Source organism: Sinocyclocheilus grahami, unplaced genomic scaffold, assembly GCF_001515645.1.
Source record: "Sinocyclocheilus grahami isolate Dianchi unplaced genomic scaffold, SAMN03320097.WGS_v1.1 scaffold834.1, whole genome shotgun sequence".
Classification (NCBI taxonomy): domain Eukaryota; kingdom Metazoa; phylum Chordata; class Actinopteri; order Cypriniformes; family Cyprinidae; genus Sinocyclocheilus; species Sinocyclocheilus grahami.
In genome coordinates this window covers 351,222-373,796 of record NW_015506013.1, presented here as the reverse complement: position 1 = coordinate 373,796, position 22,575 = coordinate 351,222, and the positions used below count along the sequence as shown (strand labels likewise).

At 39.4% G+C, this 22,575-nt stretch overlaps 1 protein-coding gene across 1 annotated transcript; it reads left to right on the top strand.

The window, feature by feature from the left end:
* The first annotated feature begins 305 nt into the window (after positions 1–305).
* LOC107562704 (titin-like) lies at positions 306–22,510 on the top strand. Its single transcript, XM_016247396.1, has 11 exons — positions 306–321; positions 443–584; positions 1,166–1,334; positions 1,427–1,655; positions 2,685–2,969; positions 3,073–3,198; positions 3,313–3,501; positions 5,756–5,800; positions 10,152–10,430; positions 11,396–13,744; positions 14,043–22,510. The coding sequence occupies exons 1-11, from the start codon at positions 306–308 to the stop codon at positions 22,508–22,510; spliced, it is 12,297 nt and encodes a 4,098-aa protein (XP_016102882.1).
* Positions 22,511–22,575: the final 65 nt, after the last annotated feature.

Here is a 22,575-nt window from a genome sequence, read left to right as displayed (position 1 = left end):
CTGGTAACCTGACTGTAAAACGTGAGTAATACGTTGTCTGTAAACTTGAAATAAATATAAAATGACTAAATACAGCATATTCACAAATGCATTTTAAAATCTTTCAGCAATTCTGATCACTTCCATGCTTCAAGACCTCAATGCTAAAGAAAAAGACACGGTTACATTTGAGGTGACCGTAAACTATGAAGGCATCACCTACAAATGGCTGAAGAATGGAGTAGAAATCCGATCCAGTGATAGATGCCAAACTCGCTGCAAACAGTTCACTCACTCCCTTACTATTCGAAATGTTCACTTTGGGGATGGGGGAGACTACAAGTTTTTGGCTGGATCTGCTGAAACATCTGCAAAACTCTTTGTTGATGGTTAGTTTTGTTGTTATATTTACAGCTGCCTTTATGTAACTTACCAGATTGGCTAACAAAAATATGTTTTCCAGCTCGCGTGATTGAATTCACCAAGCACATTAAAGATATCAAGGTTACTGAGAAGAAGAAGGCTATATTTGAATGTGAGCTCTCTGAACCCAACGTCCCTGTGATGTGGATGAAGGATGGGCAGGAACTTGAGATGTCTGAGAGGTATATCTTCACTTTTAATGTCATATACACTGTAGATAAATTATAAAACAAAAAAAAAATCTCTTAATCAATATCAGTATTTACATTATATTGACATAAAATTTTAAGACATACTTAACAATAGTTTTTTCCTTGTTTAAAGAATAAATCTCACTAAATTTTGATTGATTAATGCTTAAAATAAGAGAAGTACAAGTTTTAGGCCAAGATTTACTAACCGCTTGCGCCAGGTTATCTGCATCAGATTATCATCTGCTCTGCTTTATCCTACGCTAATTTGCGCTGCTCTTGATAGATTGTGTTGGTCATTCTGAAAATGTCTGCGCCTGTGTTCTTTAATTTACACATTGTCAGTAGATCAGCCGCAGAACTGTTTTGAGTGTGTGGTCTCACGCCAATTTGCCCTGTATTGTAAATCTGGCCTTTAGTATATTATGCACTTTTGGTTCTTAAGTATAATTCATCTTGTTTTAAGGATATATCTATAGTTTTACTGCAAAACATTTTTTTTGACTGATTAAGTGATTTTTTTTGCAGTCTTTATGATGTCAACTCTGTTTATAACTTCCCTATTATTGTAGATTCAAAGCCACCACTGAAAAATTCCTGCAGCGTTTGATGATCCAGACAGTGCGCATGTCTGATGCTGGAGAATACTCTGTGGTTGCTGGTGCAAGCGTTTCCAAGGCAAACCTCATAGTGGAGGGCAAGGATGTCCGCATCTCTGAGCCTGCTGAGAAGGACATCACTGTAACTATCCTTTGTCTTATTACAGTCAGTTGTTAAATATTATCTATGTTCCATGGCGAGACTTTTTTTCTCTCTTTTTTCATGCTTTCCAGGTGGTTGAGAAACAGAGGGCTACATTTGAATTTGAAGTGAATGAGGATGACATTGAAGGCCGCTGGCTGAAAAATGGTGTTGAAATTCAATCTTTTGATGAGCGCTTCAACTATGTGACAGTTAGAAAGACACATCGCTTGACAATCGCTGAAACTTACAGAAGTGATGCTGGAGAATACACTTTCATTGCAGGAAAGAACAGGAGCACAGTCAATCTGCATGTCCAGAGTGAGTGTACAGTTCGGATATCTATAAATATATATATATAAATTAGTGCTGTCAAGCGGTTAATCGCATCCAAAATAAAAGTTTTTGTTTACATAATATATGTATGTGTACTGTATATATTTATTATGTATATATAAATACACACACATACAGTATATATTTTGAAAATATTTACATTTATATACATTTCTATATTTCTATTCTTATATTTTATATTAAATATAAATATACTTAACATATAAACACAATATATTTTTCTTAAATATATACATGCATGTGTTTGTATTTATACATAATAAATATACACAGCATACACGCATATATTATGTAAATTAAAACTTTTATTTTGGATGTGATTAATCGTTTGACACCACTAAAATAAATGTTCAGTTTATTTATTATATAGTCTGCTGTTCAAAAGTTTGAGGTTGGTAACAATCTTCAAATCTATTTTTTTTTAATGGATTTATTTAATCAGAAATAAAGTGAACATCAATATTATGAAATATAAAATTTAAACTGTTTTCTATTTTAACATGTTTTAAAATGTAATTTATTCATGTGGATAGCAAAGCTATTTTCAGCTATTACTTCAGTCTTCAGTGCGGCATGTTCAGAAATTATTCTAGTATGCTGATTTAGTGCTCAAGTAACATTATCACAGTTGAAAACCGTTGTACTGCATAATACTTTTGTGGAAACCATCATACACATTTTCAAGATGCTTTGATAAATAGGAAGTTGTAAAGAACAGCATCTCTCTATAAAAAATGTAATGATGGAAAAGGCTTTTCTGTCACTTTTGATCAATTTAATGCACCCTGACCTCAAAACAAATGATTGGTAGTGTGTACATACAATACTTAGGCTAATCTGAATATATGTCTTTAACTCCTTCTGTCAATGACATACCAGTATATTCCAATTGCATTGTATCACTGTATCAAAGTGGAGCTTTATTTATAGCCCATATAATTTCAGCTGTGAAGTTAATTGGCATTGTCTAATATGTGTCTCAATTTAATTCAGTTCCCGAGCCTCCTCAGATCATCAGGGACATGGAGCCCTTGTCTGTTGAGGCTGGCAAACCTGCACGTTTCTCTGTGGAAGTGACAGGAATTCCTCAGCCTCAGATATTCTGGTATAAGAACTCTCAGGCACTGTCTTCTGGGTTCAAGTGTAAGTTCCTGAGGGAGGGAAATGAGCACACATTGCTGCTTATCGAAGTCTTCCCAGAGGATGCAGCTCAGTACACCTGTGAAGCCAAGAATGACTATGGAGTAGCCACAAGCTCTGCTTCACTTAATGTGGAAGGTGGGATCATTATCAAACTGTTGTTTAAAACCAGTATTAGGTACTAGTTTTACATTCTTTCATATTACCACCAGTTTAACACAAACATGATTTTTGCGAACAGTTTCAGAAGTGGTTTCTCCAGACACGGTGGCTCCAGTTTCTCCACCAGTAATTATTACCTCATTGCAAAATACCTCTGCTGAAGAGGGAGAATCAGCCAGATTCCAGTGCCGTGTCTCTGGAGATGGTAAGGCTCAACCCTGTGAATTAAACAATTGTGGAAAATATAATATATTTAAAATTTTTAATAAGCATGTATGTATTTTTGTGAAGTTAACAAGCTTTTGTTTGATTTATGCAGATCTGAAGATTACCTGGTACTTCAGAGATAAGGAAATTGCGCAGTCTGACAACTTCAGAATCTCTCAGTTTGATGATAGCTGCCAGCTTGAGATCTCCAGAGCATATGTTGCAGATGCAGGAGAATACACATGTGTTGCACGCAATTCTGGGGGAATGGTCTCTTGCTCTGCTGTTTTGAACATCAATGGTATGTGCAAACTTTTAGGTTCCTTCTCTCCAGACAATGCCATCTTTTTTTTGTTGAACAACCAGATTTCTTTCTTTCTTTTGTTTTTTTAGCATGTTCCATTGCTTAAGGCGGGTTTTTAGATGTCATGCATGATCAGGTCATTAACTTGAAATACACTTTGGACAAACTGTTTCTCATAGGAATTTCATTATCATTATGGATTTCACGAGACAGGTGTTTAGTTCCACTACCATCTATGAGCTTACCAAGACCAGGGACCCCATGATTCACTGTGCATGTCAAAGGCATCGTTTTTCATCAATATTTATAGATCATTCAAGCACAATGTAGAAGAAGTGTTAAAAGATACAAACTGCCTCCCCTCTCTTTCATTATTGAGAGAACTAACCACAGACCATTAATAACCAAGCTATATTTTTCAATGAATGGTTTTCCCTCACAGCAAATCCATATAAATAACATTATGAATGGAAGGCGCATTTTGCTTTTCATCATCCTAATGAATTGTGAAAACTCCTCTATGAAATTCTGCCATCTTTCACTACCTTTCCCCTACAGTAATAATCTATTATTTTTTTTAATTAAATGGCATTTTGACATTTATAAATGTCTAATGTTATTTTTTTTATCGCTCAGATCTCAGTGTGAGAACAGTAGGTAGGCAAAGTGTTTCGAGCACTGGATTGACTCATTCGGAGATGGTCACCTCCCAGACCATGAGTGAGACTTATTCTTCCACTATGGAAACTTTTGAAAGTGTCTCTACGGTGATGATGTCCACAACGTCTGTTAAAAGCATTGAGGTCCAACAAGTTACCTCTGTGGAAGAATATTCTACAAGCCCCACTCTGACCCTGAAAATGAATGATGTCATTGCCAGCCTGGGTGATGTGGCTCAGTTCAACTGTTCCTTCAGTGGACAACCATTTACTGAAATGATCTGGGATCATAATGGAAGGACAATAACAAATACAGAAAGGGTGCAGTATGTACATCAAGGCGGGCTCATTTCTCTCATCATACTCAATGTCCATCTTGGGGACCAGGGAAGTTACTGCTGTACTGTTAAAAATAGAAAAGGTGAAAATCGAACATCTGCACAGCTCACAGTGGAAGGTGGTTATAGATTTCGTTTGGTCCTTGATGCTCATTTCATCCCATCTGCTTCCTGCTGGTGTTTTGTTATTCTAAAATATGTTTCATGTGATTATAACCAACTTAAATTTTTAATTCAATTTACAATGTAATATCCCATGTAATCAATTGTAATACTTTAAATGGTTTAATCCTTCACATGCTTGGCCTAACATCATCCTCCATCTTACTAACCTTTTTGTTCTCATCAATGCTAAAATATCTTGTTGAATTACTGAATAATCCCTAATAAATTTCCCTAACTTTATTCTCACTCAGCTAAAGAAGCGAACCCCAAAGAAACCCTCGTACCCTCCAATTCTATCAGTAAATCTTCTAAAACTGAAAATGAGTCAAGTAAAAAGGCCACTGACCAAGAAAAGCAGGAGTCCTTACAGAATGTTGGAGCCCTGACAACAAAGTGGCAGATAAGCCGACATTACTATCCTGATGTTATCCCTTTGTTGGAGCGTGACATTTATGATGCAATTCAGCCAGACTTTCTTGTGAAACTGTCCCCAGAATTCCTTGCCAAACAAAGAGAGAGTGTTTCTCTTTATTATGTAATCAAAGGAAGCCCCTCTCCATTCGTTCTATGGCTACACAACCAGTTGAATGTTGAAGAGCCAAGGTCATACTCCTTGAAACATGATGGGCCCTTGTGCTGCTTAAATATAAAGAATATTGGTTCTGAGCAAGGGGGTACACATTCTTGCAAAGTTATCAATGCTGCAGGAGACAAAACATGCAGCACTCATCTCAGAGTGAAGACAGGTTTGCATTTGCATGCTTTGGTCTTTACCACCTTTTATGTTAGCCCTGGGTGCACTTCTTTTTTTTTTACTCATATATCCATTCTTTTAAGTAGAAAGAGGAAAAAGAATGTGACATCTCTCAAAAAAGGAAAAACAATCACAACATGCAAATGTTGTCTCTGTAGGAGTCTGACAGTGACTGCATTGGACACTTGTCATGGGTGATCTACAAGTGAGATGTGGTCCATTTTCGTTATGTTTGAAGGAGAAAATGGGTTTATAATAATAAGAATGCACAGATACTAAAATACTGCCCAGATACCTTGCTGTCACATATGTAATATTTGTTTTTGTTTTTCCAGTGTCTAAAGTGGATGAGGAGGCCAGTTATGAAGAGGAAGCCAAAGGTAAATGAATAAATACAAATTATGATGACTTATCTTTTGTTTAGTTCTTGTCATTTTATTGTGAGGCTTTTTTAAATATATTTCTGTAAATAAATATTTTTCCATTATTATGAATCTACAGGTTTTTCCAGTCACTAACAGAGTATCTTGATCTATAATATTTAGTATATATTATGATATATATTATGCATTATGTAGCAATTGTTATGATATTAGGTTATGTATTAATTGTATTGAACCATTGCATCATTTTTTTATTTAGTGTTTTCTACCTCGACTATATCAACTGAGGAGGATTCTTGCGCAACAAGTCTTCATCTAAAAGAAAAAAGAAAAACATTTGAACTCCAGCCAGACTGTAAATTATTTTCAGAACCATTAGAGAAAAAGCCAGAAAAGCCAGTTTTTGTAACTAAATTCTCATCAGCTATTGCAACTGTTGGAAACACAGCTAAGTTTACTGTGATAGTTTCTGGATTTCCTAGGCCAGTTATTCAGTGGTATCATAATGGCCAATTGATACAGTCCTCATCTTTTTATACATTTGTCCAAGAGAAGGAAGAACATAGTCTTTTCATTATTAACATTACCAAAGAGTTGGAAGGAGAGTATTCTTGCACTGCGAGTAACCGATTTGGCAAGTCAACATGTACATTGTATCTTCATGTAAAGGTGAAGGACATAAAGGAGCAGGAAAAGACTTTTGGACCGCCTCCATATTTCATCAAAGCAATTGAGCATGTGAAGTATGCAGCCGGTAGCCTTGCTCTCTTTGAATACACCGTAGCAGGGGTTCCACTTCCTGATGTTCAGTGGTACAGGGGCAGCAATCATATGCAGCCTAGTAAGTACTGCATCATTGTGAACAACACAGATGGGTCTGGCTATTTAAAGATATTAGGCATTCAGCAAAGCGACAGTGGTCTTTACTCTTGTAGAGCATCTAATCCTCTTGGAGAAACCTCTTGCAGTGCAGAACTCATTGTATTCTTGGAGACATCTTCTGAAGCCACTGAATCACGTTTGTATAGTGTCAGTCTTCCAGAACAAGTCAGGACTAGCCTTCAGCAGGGACACCAGATGGTTTACACCACTAGCACTGAAGACAGGCAAACTGTTACAAGTGAGCAGACCGATACCTTGCATGCTTTAGATATATCTGCAGCCACTGTGCACTTGGAGCAGGTAACTCGCCAAGCTACAGTGATTCAATCTCATGATGTACAGGAGAGAGTAAAAGTTGCCCCTGCCCAGCCAAAGCCAGTGGTGGCAACTCCCCTGAAACAGCTGCATATGGCTACAATAACCTCTGCTGTTCAAGAAAAACAAGGCTTTACTGAGCAACACTGTGATCAAATTGTTAGTCCAGAAGTACGAGAGCTTGAATTGAGTGTTGAGGAGCCCTCAAACTTTATGTCTGCCATTTCAGAGAGTTCTACACCTCTTAGCATAGTGAAAGCTAAGGATTTGATAAAAAGTGAAACAGAAAAGATACAAACAACTTCAGAGCCAAAGTGTATTGTTAGTGGTTCTCAAGTTGAAATTAAGTTACCAATTCTACAAGAAGAATGCACAAAAATTAAAAGTCCTGAAGAGGAGAAAAGCTACAGCGTTGCAGAAGGGGTTAAGTTATTGTATACTGCAATATCATCAGAAAATGTAGCACTTACAGAAGATCATATTTCAGAGCTAGCAACTGTTGAGTCCATTGAATGTTTAGCAGAAAAAGAACAAGCCAAACCAGTGCTTACATCAGTCAGTGAGACTAAGCACACTCTCTTAAAAGAAAACAACTTTGAAATGCATAGACCAGTCAAGGAAACTGCTCAGCTCTCTAAAGAACCAATATTAAAATCAGCCCTGGTTACTAAAGAAAAGAACAAGCTTCAAGCTGACAAAACCACTGGCATACCTATACTGGATCATCCTTTTTCAGTCCATTCCCAAAAAGAAGAGGATCAGGTGCTTCATTTACAGCTTATCAGTGATCAAGACACTCTTCTGTCAGAGGGCAGATTTACTATTGAGAAGCAAGTTTTCGAGCAGGCGGATGTCAAACAAATGCCAATTCTTTTGCACACAGTTTCTTCTGATTACCAGAAAACAGTTTTTTATGAACAGGCAACACAGTTAGCATCCAAGGATACCACAATTGTTGTAAAGCCTAGAGAAGAGGTTCCTGCCCAAATACATCTTCACTCAGTGGAGTCGAAAACCACTTTATGTAAAGAAGGGTTACTTTCAGTCGAAAAGCCAGATGAACAGAAAGCCATCCAGAGACAAGAAAAAAAATGTAAATTGGTAGCCACTGAAGAAGAACGTGTAGAAATAACTTCGGATTATGCCAAAGGTCTTGATGTGATGGTAGAAGGTCTTAAGATTGAGCACAAAACTGAACCCAGACCCTTGAGTGTTCTTCAAGTTGTCTCACAGACTGTTCCGCTTTCGAAGGAAAGGCCTCTGGTCAGTGAAGTCAAGCCGCATAGTGCAATTGTGCAGAAAGAGGATTGGTGGAATAACATGCATGCAGCATTTGTGTTAGAATCTCATTCAATAGAAGAGGGTCTCGCAGACAGTTTCAAAGCAGTTGAGAAATTCACTTGCGAGACAGATGTAGAAACGAAAGTACCGGTTCAGTCTCTTCATGTAGAAGAAAAAGCCATATCAATAGAAACTTGTGTTTCTCTTGAAGCAGCAGAGCAAGACTTTGCAGTTCAGATTCAAGAAGGTCAGTCCGTAAGGCAGTCAGTACTCATGGAGGAAAAACATACTCTGACAGGTGAAATGTCTCCGGGATTTACTAGATCAGAGGCAACTAAAATAAACATTACAACTCAGCCACTCGAACCTCTTTTAGTAAGTGAATCGCAGGAAAGCAAAACTCTTCCAAAGGAACTTACCTTTGTAATTCCTGTACCGAAATCACACAGCTTGGACATCAAACAACAGTTGGAAATGACACTTCGATGTGCTGTGGCTTGTGAGCAGTCTTTGCTTTTGGCAGATGTAGTGAAAAAGTTAGAAGTCGTAGAAGTAAAGAAGGTCAAGGTGCATATGGAACAGAAATACATGATGTTCACTTACCTTATAACAACAGCTGGTCCACCCATAGAAATTACAATTGCCTTCCAAGGTGAATATGCCCAGACAGCACTCTTAAAAATGAGCTTCATGCAGCTTTCTACTCTATGCTTAATCAGGAGAAACCAGTCTTGACCTCTGAACAGTCAAACATCTTAAAACTTGATAGACCTGAGAGATTGCAGGTTAGCAAAGCCACTCCATATCCATTGTCCTCAGCAGTTTTAACAGAAAATGTTGAAGTGTTTGCAACACCCAAAATGCAGTCTGCTGCTCTGCAAACAGAAGCTGAAGTCTCTTTCAAGTCTGCAATATCTCAAAAGAAAACTGCTATCCAGGAGTCAAGGCACCATGTGACTCAGAAGACTGTTGAATCCAAAATGGACATTTATAGTTTCGCTGAGACTGAACACAGGGAAATTAAAACCGTTTCAGCTGAACATTATGAGAGAGTTGTCTGTGTTTCAGATATTACAGTTGATGCCCCTCACAGGCAAGTCACTGTGGAAGAGCCTATGGATGTTCTTATTCAAGAAGACAAACGAGAGGAGGTTTTAACAGAGGACGTTTTGACTAAGCATTTGACAGAAAAGCTCTTTTTTGAAATACCATTAAAAGACATTACTGCAGAGGAGAATTCCAAGGTTACATTGTCTGTGAGAGTAAAAGGTGTAAAAAGTGTTAACTGGCTTTTCAATAGAGTATTGATCAAATCTGGCAAAGAGTTCAAATGTTTAAAGGATCATGACTCTTACACACTAGTAATCAACAAAGTTATCAAGATGAAACATGAAGGTGAATATACCTGCGAGGCTGAGAGTGAAGCTGGCAAGATATCATCATCATCAAGGCTCACTGTTGTCTCAAGAGGTTGGACTGTGTGGATTTTGTCAGCTTACAAGAGATAGATAATTCTTAACAATTCAACTCAGACCATCACTAATTAACTAGTAGGCAGCTGCTACATCATCGTCCCATTAGTTCACCATTTCTTTAAGAATTCTTTTCAAAAATACATTTTGTGTGCTAAACATCTTTCCACCCTCTTTCAAAATAATGGCACATTTTTCATCTTCTTCTGAGTTCTTCAAGCATGACCATGTCATGTGTGACTCTTCATCACCCTAACGCTAATGCTCACACCCCTTTTTTCATGTCATCCCAGGATTACTGTTATCCATTCCTTTCCATCTGATATGTCACTCAAATCAGTTGTCATAATGTTGCCAATGTAATAATGTTTTGTATTTTTTCTCCTTGCACGTTTCAGCGCCTCCAGTTTTCAAGAAGAAGATTTGTGACATGCAGAGCAACATCGGCAGCCCAGGGAAGTTTGAATGTGAAATTGAAGAGACATCCAATGTGACCTTTAAGTGGTTCAAGTCTGGATCAGAGATTAGACAGAGTGACAAATTCAGGATCATCAGCAGGCAAAGTACATCATCTCTAGAGCTCCTCAACCCAACAAAGGATGACGTTGGTGAATACAGCTGTCGCGCTTCAAACAAGCACGGTAGTGACACCTGTTCTGCTAACCTGAACTTCACTGGTGAGTAGCTGGTTTTGAATTTATATGCTTTGCTTTAGCTGCTGGCAACTCTTTAACAAAGGTTACTGATTTTCAAGGTTTCAGTGTTTTTTTTTCATCCTTTACATCCAATCTGCACTCTTCTGTATGACAGAGTTGTGTACGTTTTGTAATGTTATATAAATATATGTTGCATCTTATATTGTGTGTAGTGATTATGAAATTGCTGAAGACAGAAATGTCAAATCTTTTAAGCTCTTCCTCTTAATGTTATTCTTTATATTCTCTCTTTTTTAATTAATACAATTAATCCTCCTGGGATCAGTGCTACCGGTCTTTTGTAACCATGTCTGAACCAGAGACTTGGAAATTTATGTGATAGTTTTATGATCTTTCCTAAATATTTGTAAAAAGTTTAAAAAGTTTCTTCTGATTCAGTTCAGATATTTTGTACAGATATTAAATACAGGTTACAAAATGTTTTGGTGGCCTTATGTGGTAGAGATAGCTGATATAGACAAACTCAGATTGATTCCATTTCAAAAATGGATATTCAATTGTCTATTGAGTGCATATTGGATTATAATTTTGGGAATTCATCTATTTCAGTCATGTGACATTTTCCAGCTCATCCACCATGTTTATGACCATCAGTGGAAAAAAACAAAAAACTTGATCACTGAATTTGACTTTTAACAATCCCAGAAGCACAGACCATATCCATTTCAACTCTGTATAGCTGTGCTCTCTGTATGCTGTAAAAAACAACATATATACAGTGGGGGAAAAAGTATTTAGTCAGCCACCAATTGTGCAAGTTCTCCCACTTAAAAAGATGAGAGAGGCCTGTAATTTTCATCATAGGTATACCTCAACTATGAGAGACAAAATGAGAAGAAAAAAAATCCAGAAAATCACATTGTAGGATTTTTAAAGAATTTATTTGCAAATTATGGTGGAAAATAAGTATTTGTTCACATGTAAAGTTACTGGACTCCTGGAGAACCACCTCTACGAATTTAGAGTTTCTGCTGAGAATGCTGCTGGAGTTAGTGAGGCAAGTTCTGCAACTGTATTCTATAAAGCCCTGGATCCTGTATTCAAGCCAGGTCCACCACATAATCCAAAAGTGTTAGACATGACCAAATCATCTGTTGTACTTGCATGGGGAAAGCCTATTTATGATGGTGGCTGTGAAATCCAGGGATATATTGTTGAAGCATGTGAAACAAAATCAGCCATAGAGGAGATACAGACTCCAGGAGAAGAAGGAAAGGCAGCTGCAGATGAATGGGCAATCTGCACTCCACCAACAGGTGTTAAACTGACACGCTTTAATGTGGAAAATCTGAAAGAAAAGCAGGAATATAAATTCAGGGTTTGTGCAGTTAACAAGGTTGGTGTTGGGGAGCCTGCTGATGTTGCAGGGTCCATACTGCCAGAGGACAAAACTGAGGAACCGGATCTTGATATTGATGCTGAGTTTAGAAATGTTGTACGTATTAAAGCTGGAGGTTCTCTTAGAATGTTCATCCCTTTCAAAGGAAGACCAGCACCACAAATCAAATGGGAAAAAGATGGTGGGCAGATTAAGGAAACAGCACAGACTGAGACCAGCAGCAGTCACACTTCTCTTGTGATTGATAAAGTCAACAGGGCAGACAGTGGTAAATACACTGTTACTGCAGAAAACTCTGCTGGTGCAAAATCTGAAACAATTATTGTGAAAGTCCTTGACACACCAAGCGCTCCTCTCAACTTCAAAGTTAAAGAAATTACAAAAGAATCTGTTACTCTTACATGGGAGCCTCCCATTTTAGATGGTGGAGCAAAGATCAAAAATTACATTGTTGAAAAACGTGAGAGCACAAGAAAAACATTTTCTGCTGTTGTCACAAACTGCCACAAACTCTCTTGGAAAGTTGAACCACTTCAAGAAGGCTGCAGTTACTATTTTAGAGTGCTTGCAGAAAATGAACATGGTATAGGGCTACCTGCCGATATCACAGATCCTTTGAAGGTTTCAGAGGTGCCACAATGTCCTGGAAAATTAAGTGTTGTAGATGTTACTAAAACAAGTGTGTCTCTTTCTTGGGAAAAGCCAATTCATGATGGTGGCAGTAGAATTCTTCAATACCTTGTTGAAATGCAGGTCAAGGGTAATGATAAATGGTCTGGATGTGCCAATGTAAAAACACTGGAAGCTGTAATCAGTAATTTGAACCCTGGCGAAGAGTACACTTTCAGAGTAATTGCTATCAATGAAAAAGGAAAGAGTGACCCAAGAACACTTGCTGTCCCCGTGCAAGCAAAGGACCTTGTCTTTGAACCTGATGTAAGACCTGCATTTAGCAACTACAGTGTTCTTGTTGGAAAGGACCTTCAAGTTGAAATCCCAGTTTCTGGTCGTCCAAATCCAAAGGTTACATGGACAAAGGATGGTGCAGCCCTCAAGTTCACAACAAGGGTTAACATTTCTAATACAGCACACAGCACTGTTCTTAACATCAAAGAAGCAGCAAGAGAAGATGGTGGAATGTATGGAATAAACGTGTCCAATGTTGTTGGACAAAAGGATGCCACCATTGAAATCATCACTCTTGATAAACCTGGCCCACCAACTGGCCCTGTGCGATTTGATGAGATAACTGTTTCAAGCATTACATTGTCGTGGGATTTTCCAAAGTATACTGGTGGTTGCCCAATTTCAAATTATATTGTGCAAAAGAGAGATACAACTTCTACAACATGGGAGAATGTTGCAATTTCATTAGCAAGAACAACACTTAAAGTCGTACGACTGAAGACCGGTGCTGAATTTCAATTCAGAATCATTGCTCAGAACATGTATGGCAAGAGCTATGCTTTGGACTCTTCAACTGTTGTTGCTCAGTATCCATATAGAGAACCAGGGCCACCAGGAACTCCATTTGTGTCATGTCTATCAAAGGACCATATGGTTGTTGAGTGGAATGAGCCAGTTTCAGATGGCGGCAGCACCATTATTGGATATCATCTTGAAAGGAAGGAGAGAAACAGCATTATTTGGTCAAAGATAAATAAGACACTGATTCAAGAAACAAGATTCAAAACCAGTCCTTTAGAGGAAAGTGTTGAATACGAGTTCAGAGTATATGCTGAAAATATCGTTGGCATTGGAAGATGCAGCAAAATCTCAGAGGGCTTTGTTGCTCGTGATCCATGTGATCCTCCTGGAACCCCAGAAGCTGTCCATGTGACTAAAAATGCAATAACTATTCAGTGGACAAAGCCAGAGTATGATGGTGGAAGTGTTATCACTGGTTATACTGTTGAGAAACGTGATCTTCCTGAAGGACGCTGGATGAAAGCAAGTTTCACAAATGTTATTGAAACCAATTTTACTGTCACTGGGCTGACAGAAGGTGCCAAGTATGACTTGAGGGTAATTGCAAAGAATGCAGTTGGCACTATCAGCAAACCATCATACAACAGTGGACCTATTGCTGCATTGGATGAGGTAGATCCACCAAAGTTCTCTATTGACCCAGAATACACTCAGACTCTAATTGTGAATGTGGGAGATACATTCAAACTTGAAAACTTTTGAATGTATCTCCCTTTATACTGTTGAGAAACGTGATCTTCCTGAAGGACGCTGGATGAAAGCAAGTTTCACAAATGTTATTGAAACCAATTTTACTGTCACTGGGCTGACAGAAGGTGCCAAGTATGACTTGAGGGTAATTGCAAAGAATGCAGTTGGCACTATCAGCAAACCATCATACAACAGTGGACCTATTGCTGCATTGGATGAGGTAGATCCACCAAAGTTCTCTATTGACCCAGAATACACTCAGACTCTAATTGTGAATGTGGGAGATACATTCAAACTTGATGCTGATGTTCATGGTAAGCCACTTCCTGCAATCCAGTGGTTTAAGAATGACAAGGAGCTTGAAAACACAATTAGATGTGACATCAGGAACACTGACAACAGAGCACTGATTATAGTAAAAGATGCAGTCAGACAAGATGGTGGAAACTACACTCTTCAGCTCACTAATGTTGCTGGATCTCAGACCGTTCAATTCCATGTTAAAGTCCTTGATAAACCAGGTCCACCAGAAGGGCCTCTTCATGTCACAGGCATGTCCAGTGATAAATGCACACTGATATGGCATGCTCCACTAGATGATGGAGGAAACACTATCACTCATTACATTATTGAGAGACGTGAGACAAGTCGACTTGCTTGGACTGTGGTCTGTAATGACTACAAAACTACAACATACAAAGTGACAAAGCTCCTGGAAGGTAACGAATATATATTCCGTGTCATGGCTGTGAACAGTTATGGTGTTGGGGAGCCAATTGAGGCACCATCTGTAATAATGAAAGATCCATTTAGTCAACCTGGATCACCACAAATTATCGAAGTAACAAATATTGCAAAGGACTCTATGACTATTTGCTGGAGTGCACCAGATACTGATGGTGGAAGTAAAATTCTTGGTTACATCATTGAGAAGAGAGACAGATCTGGAATTAGATGGACAAGGTGCAACAGAAAAAAAGTAACTGATGTATGCTTCAGAGTGCATGGCCTAATTGAGGATCATGAGTATGAATTCAGAGTGTCAGCTGAAAATGCAGCTGGAATTGGAGAACCAAGCTTGCCAACTTCATACTACAAGGCTTGTGATCCCAAATACAAACCTGGCCCACCCATGCATGCACATGTTGTTGATACCACCAAGACTTCAATTACAGTGGCATGGGGAAAACCCCTTAATGATGGAGGATGTGCAATTCAAGGATATATTGTAGAGATCTGCAAAGCTGAAGAGGAAGAATGGACTATGTGCACTCCCCCTACTGGCTTACGTGTTAACAAATTTGAAATCACTAAGCTAACAGAACAACAAGAATATAAGATTCAAATATGTGCCATCAATAAATTAGGTGTTGGAGAACCTGCAGTTATTCCAGGAACTGCCAAGCCTGAGGACAAGCTGGAGACCCCTGAAATTCACCTTGATTCAGAGCTAAGGAAAGGCATTGTTGTTCGTGCAGGAGGATCAGTAAGAATCAATGTACCATTCAAAGGTAGACCAATACCAGATATCAAATGGACTAAAGACGAAGGTGAACTGTCAGAAAAGACAGTGCTTGAAAAGGGTATTAACTTCACCCAGCTTTCAATTGACTCCTGTGATAGAAGGGACTCTGGAAAATACACTGTGACTCTACAGAACAGCAGTGGCTCTGTATCTGAATTTGTGGCTGTTAAAGTGTTAGATACACCTGGAGCACCACTAAACCTCGTAGTAAAGGATATCAAGAAGGACTCTGTTACACTTGTTTGGGAACCACCACTTATTGATGGAGGTGCAAAGATCAAGAATTATATTGTTGACAAGCGTGAATCCACAAGAAAAGCCTATGCAAATATAACAACCAAGTGCAGCAAAACAACTTATAAGGTGGAAGATCTTGCAGAGGGGGCCATGTATTATTTCAGAGTTATGGCTGAAAATGAATATGGTGTTGGTTTGCCGGTTGAAACAAAAACTGCTTCAAAGGCATCTGAAGTACCTCAGCCAGTTGGAAAGGTGATGCTGACGGATGTGACAAAAGTAAGTGCATCTCTGGCCTGGGAAAAGCCAGAGCATGATGGCGGTAGTAGGATTGCGGGCTACTTGATTGAAATGCAGCCAAAAGGAACTGACAAATGGGATGTAGCAGCAAATGTAAAAACATGTGAGGGAACAGTCACTGGACTGACTGGCGGTCAGGAATATTTGTTCCATGTTTTGGCATACAATGAGAAAGGCAAAAGTGAGCCAAAGACCCTTGCTGCTCCAGTTATTGCCAACGACCTCACAATTGAACCAAGCCTAAAGTTGCAGTTCAATACATATAGCGTCAAATCTGGAAAGGATTTCAAACTTGAAATACCTATTTTTGGACGTCCAAAACCAAAGATCACTTGGTCAAAGGATGAACAGTCACTTAAAGTAACATCCAGAGTTACTACTTTCTTCACACCAACATCCACAATCCTGCAGATTACTGAAGCCTGTAAAGATGACCTTGGAAAGTATACAGTTACCGCAACAAACAGTGTTTGTGCAGTTACAGAAGATATCAGTATCATAATCCTGGATAAACCTGGTCCACCCACAGGACCAATAAAAGTGAGTGAAGTGAGCAACAATTATGTTTCAATCTCATGGGAACCTCCGGAGTATACCGGAGGCTGCCAAGTAAAGCATTATATTGTTGAAAAGCGAGACGCCACTGAAACTACGTGGCAAGTAGTTGCTGGATCAGTTGCCAGGACATCCCTCAAAATTACCAAGCTGAAAACTGGTGCTGAGTATCAGTTTAGAGTCATTGCTGAGAACAGATATGGTAAGAGTGCTCCTTTGGATTCAAAGTCCATTGTTGTGCAGTATCCTTACAAACCACCTGGTCCACCTGGTACGCCGTATGTGAAATCTGCCACCAAAGATCAAATGATAATTGAGTGGAATGAACCAGTCAGTGATGGTGGCAGTTCAGTGATTGGATACCACCTTGAGAGCAAAGAAAGAGCAAGTATTCTATGGACAAAACTAAACAAAACACTTATTACTGATACTGTTTTCAAAATATGCAATCTTGAAGAAGGCATTGGTTATGAATTCAGGGTATATGCTGAAAACATTGTTGGTATTGGTAGAGCAAGCAAAGTTTCAGAGAGCTTTGTTGCCCGTGACCCATGTGATCCACCTGGAACGCCTGAGGCTGTTACAATATCAAAGGACCACCTTAAGATTCAGTGGACAAAGCCTCAATATGATGGTGGCAGCAAAGTTACTGGATATATTGTTGAGAGAAGAGATTTGCCTGAGGGCCGATGGATGAGGGCAAATTTTACCAATGTAATTGAGACAGAATTTACAATCACAGGCTTAACAGTAAACAATCAATATGAATTTAGAGTAATTGCAAGAAATGCAGTGGGTGTCTTCAGCGAGACTTCAGACAGCACTGGACCAATTACTGCTACAGATGAAATTGAACCTCCAAGTGTTTCAATGGATCCTAAGTACAAGGATGTCATTGTTGTCAATGCTGGAGACAACATAGTTTTGGATGCAGATATACACGGTAAACCAACACCTGACATTCAGTGGCTAAAAGAAGGAAAGGAAATGGATAAGACATTGCGTATTGAAGTAAGAATTACCCAAAAATATGCTTCCATTACAATAAAAGATTGTACAAGATTGGATGGTGGAGACTATGAACTTGTATTAAGTAACTGTGGTGGAACAAAAACAATTCCAATAACAGTAAAAGTTCTTGACAGACCAGGTCCACCAACCGGACCATTACGAGTGACTGGCATCATGTCTGACAAATGTCGTCTGTCCTGGTCTGAGCCCTTGCAGAATGGTGGAGCTAATATTTCTCATTATATCCTTGAGAAAAGGGAAACTAGCAGACTATCATGGACTGTTGTTGATTCTAACATTCCTAGTGTAAATTATAAGGTGACCAAGCTCCTGCCAGATGATGAGTATATCTTTAGAGTTATGGCTGTCAACAAATATGGCATTGGTGTGCCTCTAGAATCTGAGGCAATTATTGCACGCAATCCATACAAGCCACCAAGTGTGCCATCAACACCAGAAGCAAGTGAGATAACGAAGGATTCAATAACTCTATCATGGAATGCCCCAGAGAGTGATGGTGGAGCAGAAATTAAGTGTTATCACTTAGAGAAGCGTGACAAAGATGGTGTGAGGTGGACAAAATGCAACCGACAGAAGCTGACCGATCTTCATTTCAAAGTAACTGGTTTGTTAGAGGGACATTTCTATGAGTTCCATGTGTCTGCTGAAAATGAAGCTGGTGTGGGAGAATTTAGTGACCTATCTCTGTTTTATAGAGCAATAAATGCCACAACTCCCCCAGGTCCACCTCATCATCCTAAAGTGACAGATCACACAAGCTCATCTGTCTCTCTGTCTTGGGGAAAACCTGCTACTAATGGTGGTGCATATATGAAAGGTTATATTGTTGAGATGAAAGAGGTTTCTTCAGAGGAATGGATCATATGCACACCCCCAGCTGGTATTCAAGCAACACGCCTCACAGTTGAAAGCCTGAAGGAAAATGCTGAATATAACTTCCGTGTTTGTGCAATTAATTCTGAAGGAGTTGGTGAGCCTGCTGATGTTCATGGATCAGTGACTGCATCTGAAAAGATTGAAGCACCTGAGATTGAACTTGATGCTGACCTCAGGAAAGTTGTCTCTGTTCGTGCAGGAGGATCCCTTCGTCTTTTCATTACAATTAGAGGTCGACCTGAGCCATCCGTCAAATGGGAAAAGGAGGATGGGACTCTAACTGAGCGTGCTCAGATTGAGTTCACCAGTTCATACACCATGCTTGTAATTGACAATGTCAATAGATTTGACAGTGGAAAATACAACTTGACTCTTGAGAACAAGAGCGGCACAAAATCTGCATTTGTGAATGTCAGGGTGCTTGATACACCAAGTTCTCCACAGAAGTTTGAAGTGAAAGATGTAAAGAAAGATTCAGTATCTCTCTGCTGGGACCCACCGCTTACAGATGGTGGGGCTAAAATAACCAATTATGTGGTTGAAAAGCGAGAATCTACAAGAAAAGCTTATACAACTGTCACAAGCAACTGCACACAGACTTCCTTTAAAGTTGATGAACTGCAGGAAGGAGGAATTTTCTACTTCCGTGTATGTGCTGTTAATGAGTATGGCTTTGGTGTGATGGCAGAAACAAAGAATCCTATTAAGGTTGCACAGGTACCTATGCCTCCAGGTAAAGTAACTCTTGTGGATGTCACGAAGAATAGTGTGACACTTACTTGGGTTAAGCCTGTCCACGATGGAGGGAGCAAAATCATCTGCTACAATGTAGAGATGCAACCCAAGAGTAGTGACAAATGGGGTGTAAGCTGCACAGTTAAGGTTCCAGAGGCTACTGTGAGCAACCTCACGCCTGGTGAAACATACTCATTCAGGGTTATTGCATTGAATGAGAAGGGCAAGAGTGAGCCTCAAGAACTTGGTGTACCTGTTGTAGCTAAAGATATTGAGATTGAACCCTCTGTTCATCTGCTGTTCAATACATACAGTGTTAAGGCTGGAGATGATCTTACTGTGGAAGTTCCTGTGAGAGGCAGGCCTAAGCCAGTTGTCTCTTGGAAGAAGGATGGCCTTCCTTTGAGGCAAACAACCTCTCTTTCAATTGTCAACACGATGGTGTCAAGCAAAATTGTCATCAAAGAAGCTGCTATTGAACATGTTGGTAAATATGAAATCACTCTTGCTAATACAGCAGGCACCAAGTCCACAGACATTGGCATTGTTGTTCTTGATAAACCTGGGCCACCAGCTTCAGTGAAGATTGATGCTGTGACTTCTAACAGTATTACATTGTCATGGGCCCCTCCAGAATATGATGGTGGATGCTCCATCAACAATTACATTGTTGAGAAGAGAGACACTAACACAACAGAGTGGCAGATTGTTTCAACAAATGTTGCCAGAACCTCAGTCAAAGTACCTCGATTGACACAGGGTTCTGAGTACCAGTTCCGCATCTATGCAGTGAATCGTTATGGAAAGGGTAAGCCAATTGACTCTCCAGGAATTACTGCAGCGTACACATTTAAACAGCCTGGCCCACCTTCTACGCCCCGTGTTGCTCATGCCACCAAGGTCTTCATGCTCATCACATGGAATGAGCCAGTTAATGATGGTGGTAGCACAGTCCTTGGCTATCATTTAGAACGCAAGGAGAGAAGCAGTATTCTTTGGACAAAGGTGAACAGGACAATAATCAAGGATACTGAATTCAAAGTAACTGGAATTGAGGAAGGTATGATGTATGAATTCCATGTCTATGCTGAAAATATTGCTGGAATTGGCAAAGCAAGCAAAGCCAGTGAGTCCATAGCTGCACGAGATCCCTGTGATCCTCCTGGTCAGCCTGTGGTAACTAGCATTACCAAATCCTCTGTTTCTCTTTCTTGGACCAAGCCTGAGTATGATGGTGGAGCCAAAGTTACTGGCTACATAATTGAGCGTAGAGATCTTCCAGAGGGTCGCTGGATAAGATGCAATTTTACCAATGTTGTAGAGACTTATTTTGATGTTACTGGCCTAACATCGGATGAGAAATATGATTTCCGTGTCATCGCAAAGAATGCTGCTGGACTATTCAGTGAGGCATCTGACAACACTGGTCCTATTACAGTTAAAGATAATGTAGATCCACCACGCATTATGATGGATGTCAAGTTCAAGGATGTTGTGGTAGTAAAAGCTGGGGAAACCCTGAAGATTAATGCTGACATTGCAGGGCGCCCTCTTCCAGTTGCATCTTGGTCAAAGGATGGACATGAAATTGAACCGAAGGCAAGAATTCAGATAACTGGAACAGATACTAGTACTATAATAGTAGTTAAAGACTGCAAAAGGAGTGATTCTGGACAGTACGCTTTGACTTTAAAGAATGTTGCAGGAAGTGTCACAACACCAGTAAACTGTGTTATTCTGGATAAACCAGGACCTTCAGCAGGACCACTATCAGTAACAGGCATCACAGCAGAGGAGTGCACACTGTCATGGGGACCCCCACAAGAAATTGGTGGCTCTGAAATAACACATTATATTGTTCAGAAACGAGAGACCAGTCGATTGGCATGGACACTTGTACATGGAGAGGTCAAAACTACAACATTCAAGGTCACTAAGCTCCTAAAAGGAAATGAGTACATATTCAGAGTATTAGCTGTCAACAAATTTGGACTTGGTGAAGCCCTTGAAAGTGAAATGGTCAAGGTCACTGAACCATACACTATCCCAGGAGCTCCAACAAATGTTGAAATTACAAGTGTGACCAGTGAGGAAATGAGGCTAACTTGGATAAAACCTGCATCTGATGGAGGCAGCGAGATCCTTGGATATATAATTGAAAGGCGAGAGAAATCTGGTCTTCACTGGGTCCGTGTGAACAGGGACCTTGTGAAAGACCTAACAGCTGTAATATCAAAAGTAAGAAGAGGATGTGAGTATGAGTTTAAGGTTTATGCTGAAAATTCAGCAGGCTTGAGTCCAGCCAGTGACCCATCTCCTTCAGCAAGGGCAGAGGATGAACTTTTGGTACCATCCCAACCAACTAAACCTAAGATTCTGGATCATACCAAGAATTCTATTACTATTGCCTGGAAAAAGCCATTATCTGATGGTGGTGCACAGATCCTCGGATACAGTGTAAAATATAAGAATTCTGAGGATACAGAATGGAATGTGGCTATTCAGATGACAAAAAGTAATGAATTCACAATTTCTGGTCTTACAACTGATGTACAGTATGTATTTGCTGTTAAAGCAATCAACAAAGTTGGTGTCAGTGAACAGTCGCCTGTCTCTGAGTCACAGTCAGCAACGGAGAGAAAGGAGGAACCTGTATTTGACATTGACATTGAGATGCGAAAAACTTTAATTGTCAAGCATGGTAATTCATTCACTTTGACGGCTCCATTTAAAGGAAAGCCAATGCCTTCAGTTACATGGAATAAAGAGAAGGTTGATCTCAAAGCAAGGGCAAGCATAGAAACAACAGAAACATGCACATCTGTTACTATTGAGAAAGCAACACGAAATGACTCTGGACAATACATTGTTACTTTGGACAATGGTGTTGGAACAGCATCTTTGCCAGTGATGGTCAAAGTCCTTGACACCCCTGGACCACCAACTAATGTGAAAATTACTGAAGTCACAAAAGATTCTGCTACAGTTACTTGGGAACCTCCAGAGAATGATGGAGGAGATGCTGTTAAGGCTTATCATGTTGAGAAACGTGAAGCAAGCAAAAAGGCTTGGGTATGCGTAACAAGCAACTGTCACAGTCTGACATACAGGGTTGAAGACTTGCAAGAAGGTGCAATCTACTACTTTAGAATCACTGGAGAAAATGAGTTTGGAACAGGTGTAACTGCTGAAACTAAAGATGGAACCAAGATAACAGGTACAATTATTTCCATGTTTATTTGTCTGAAAATGAGAAAAGAATAGGTTTCAGAAAAACTTTATTCATTTTGTGTTTTAAATATGATTTCAACTTTGCACCAACAGAAAAA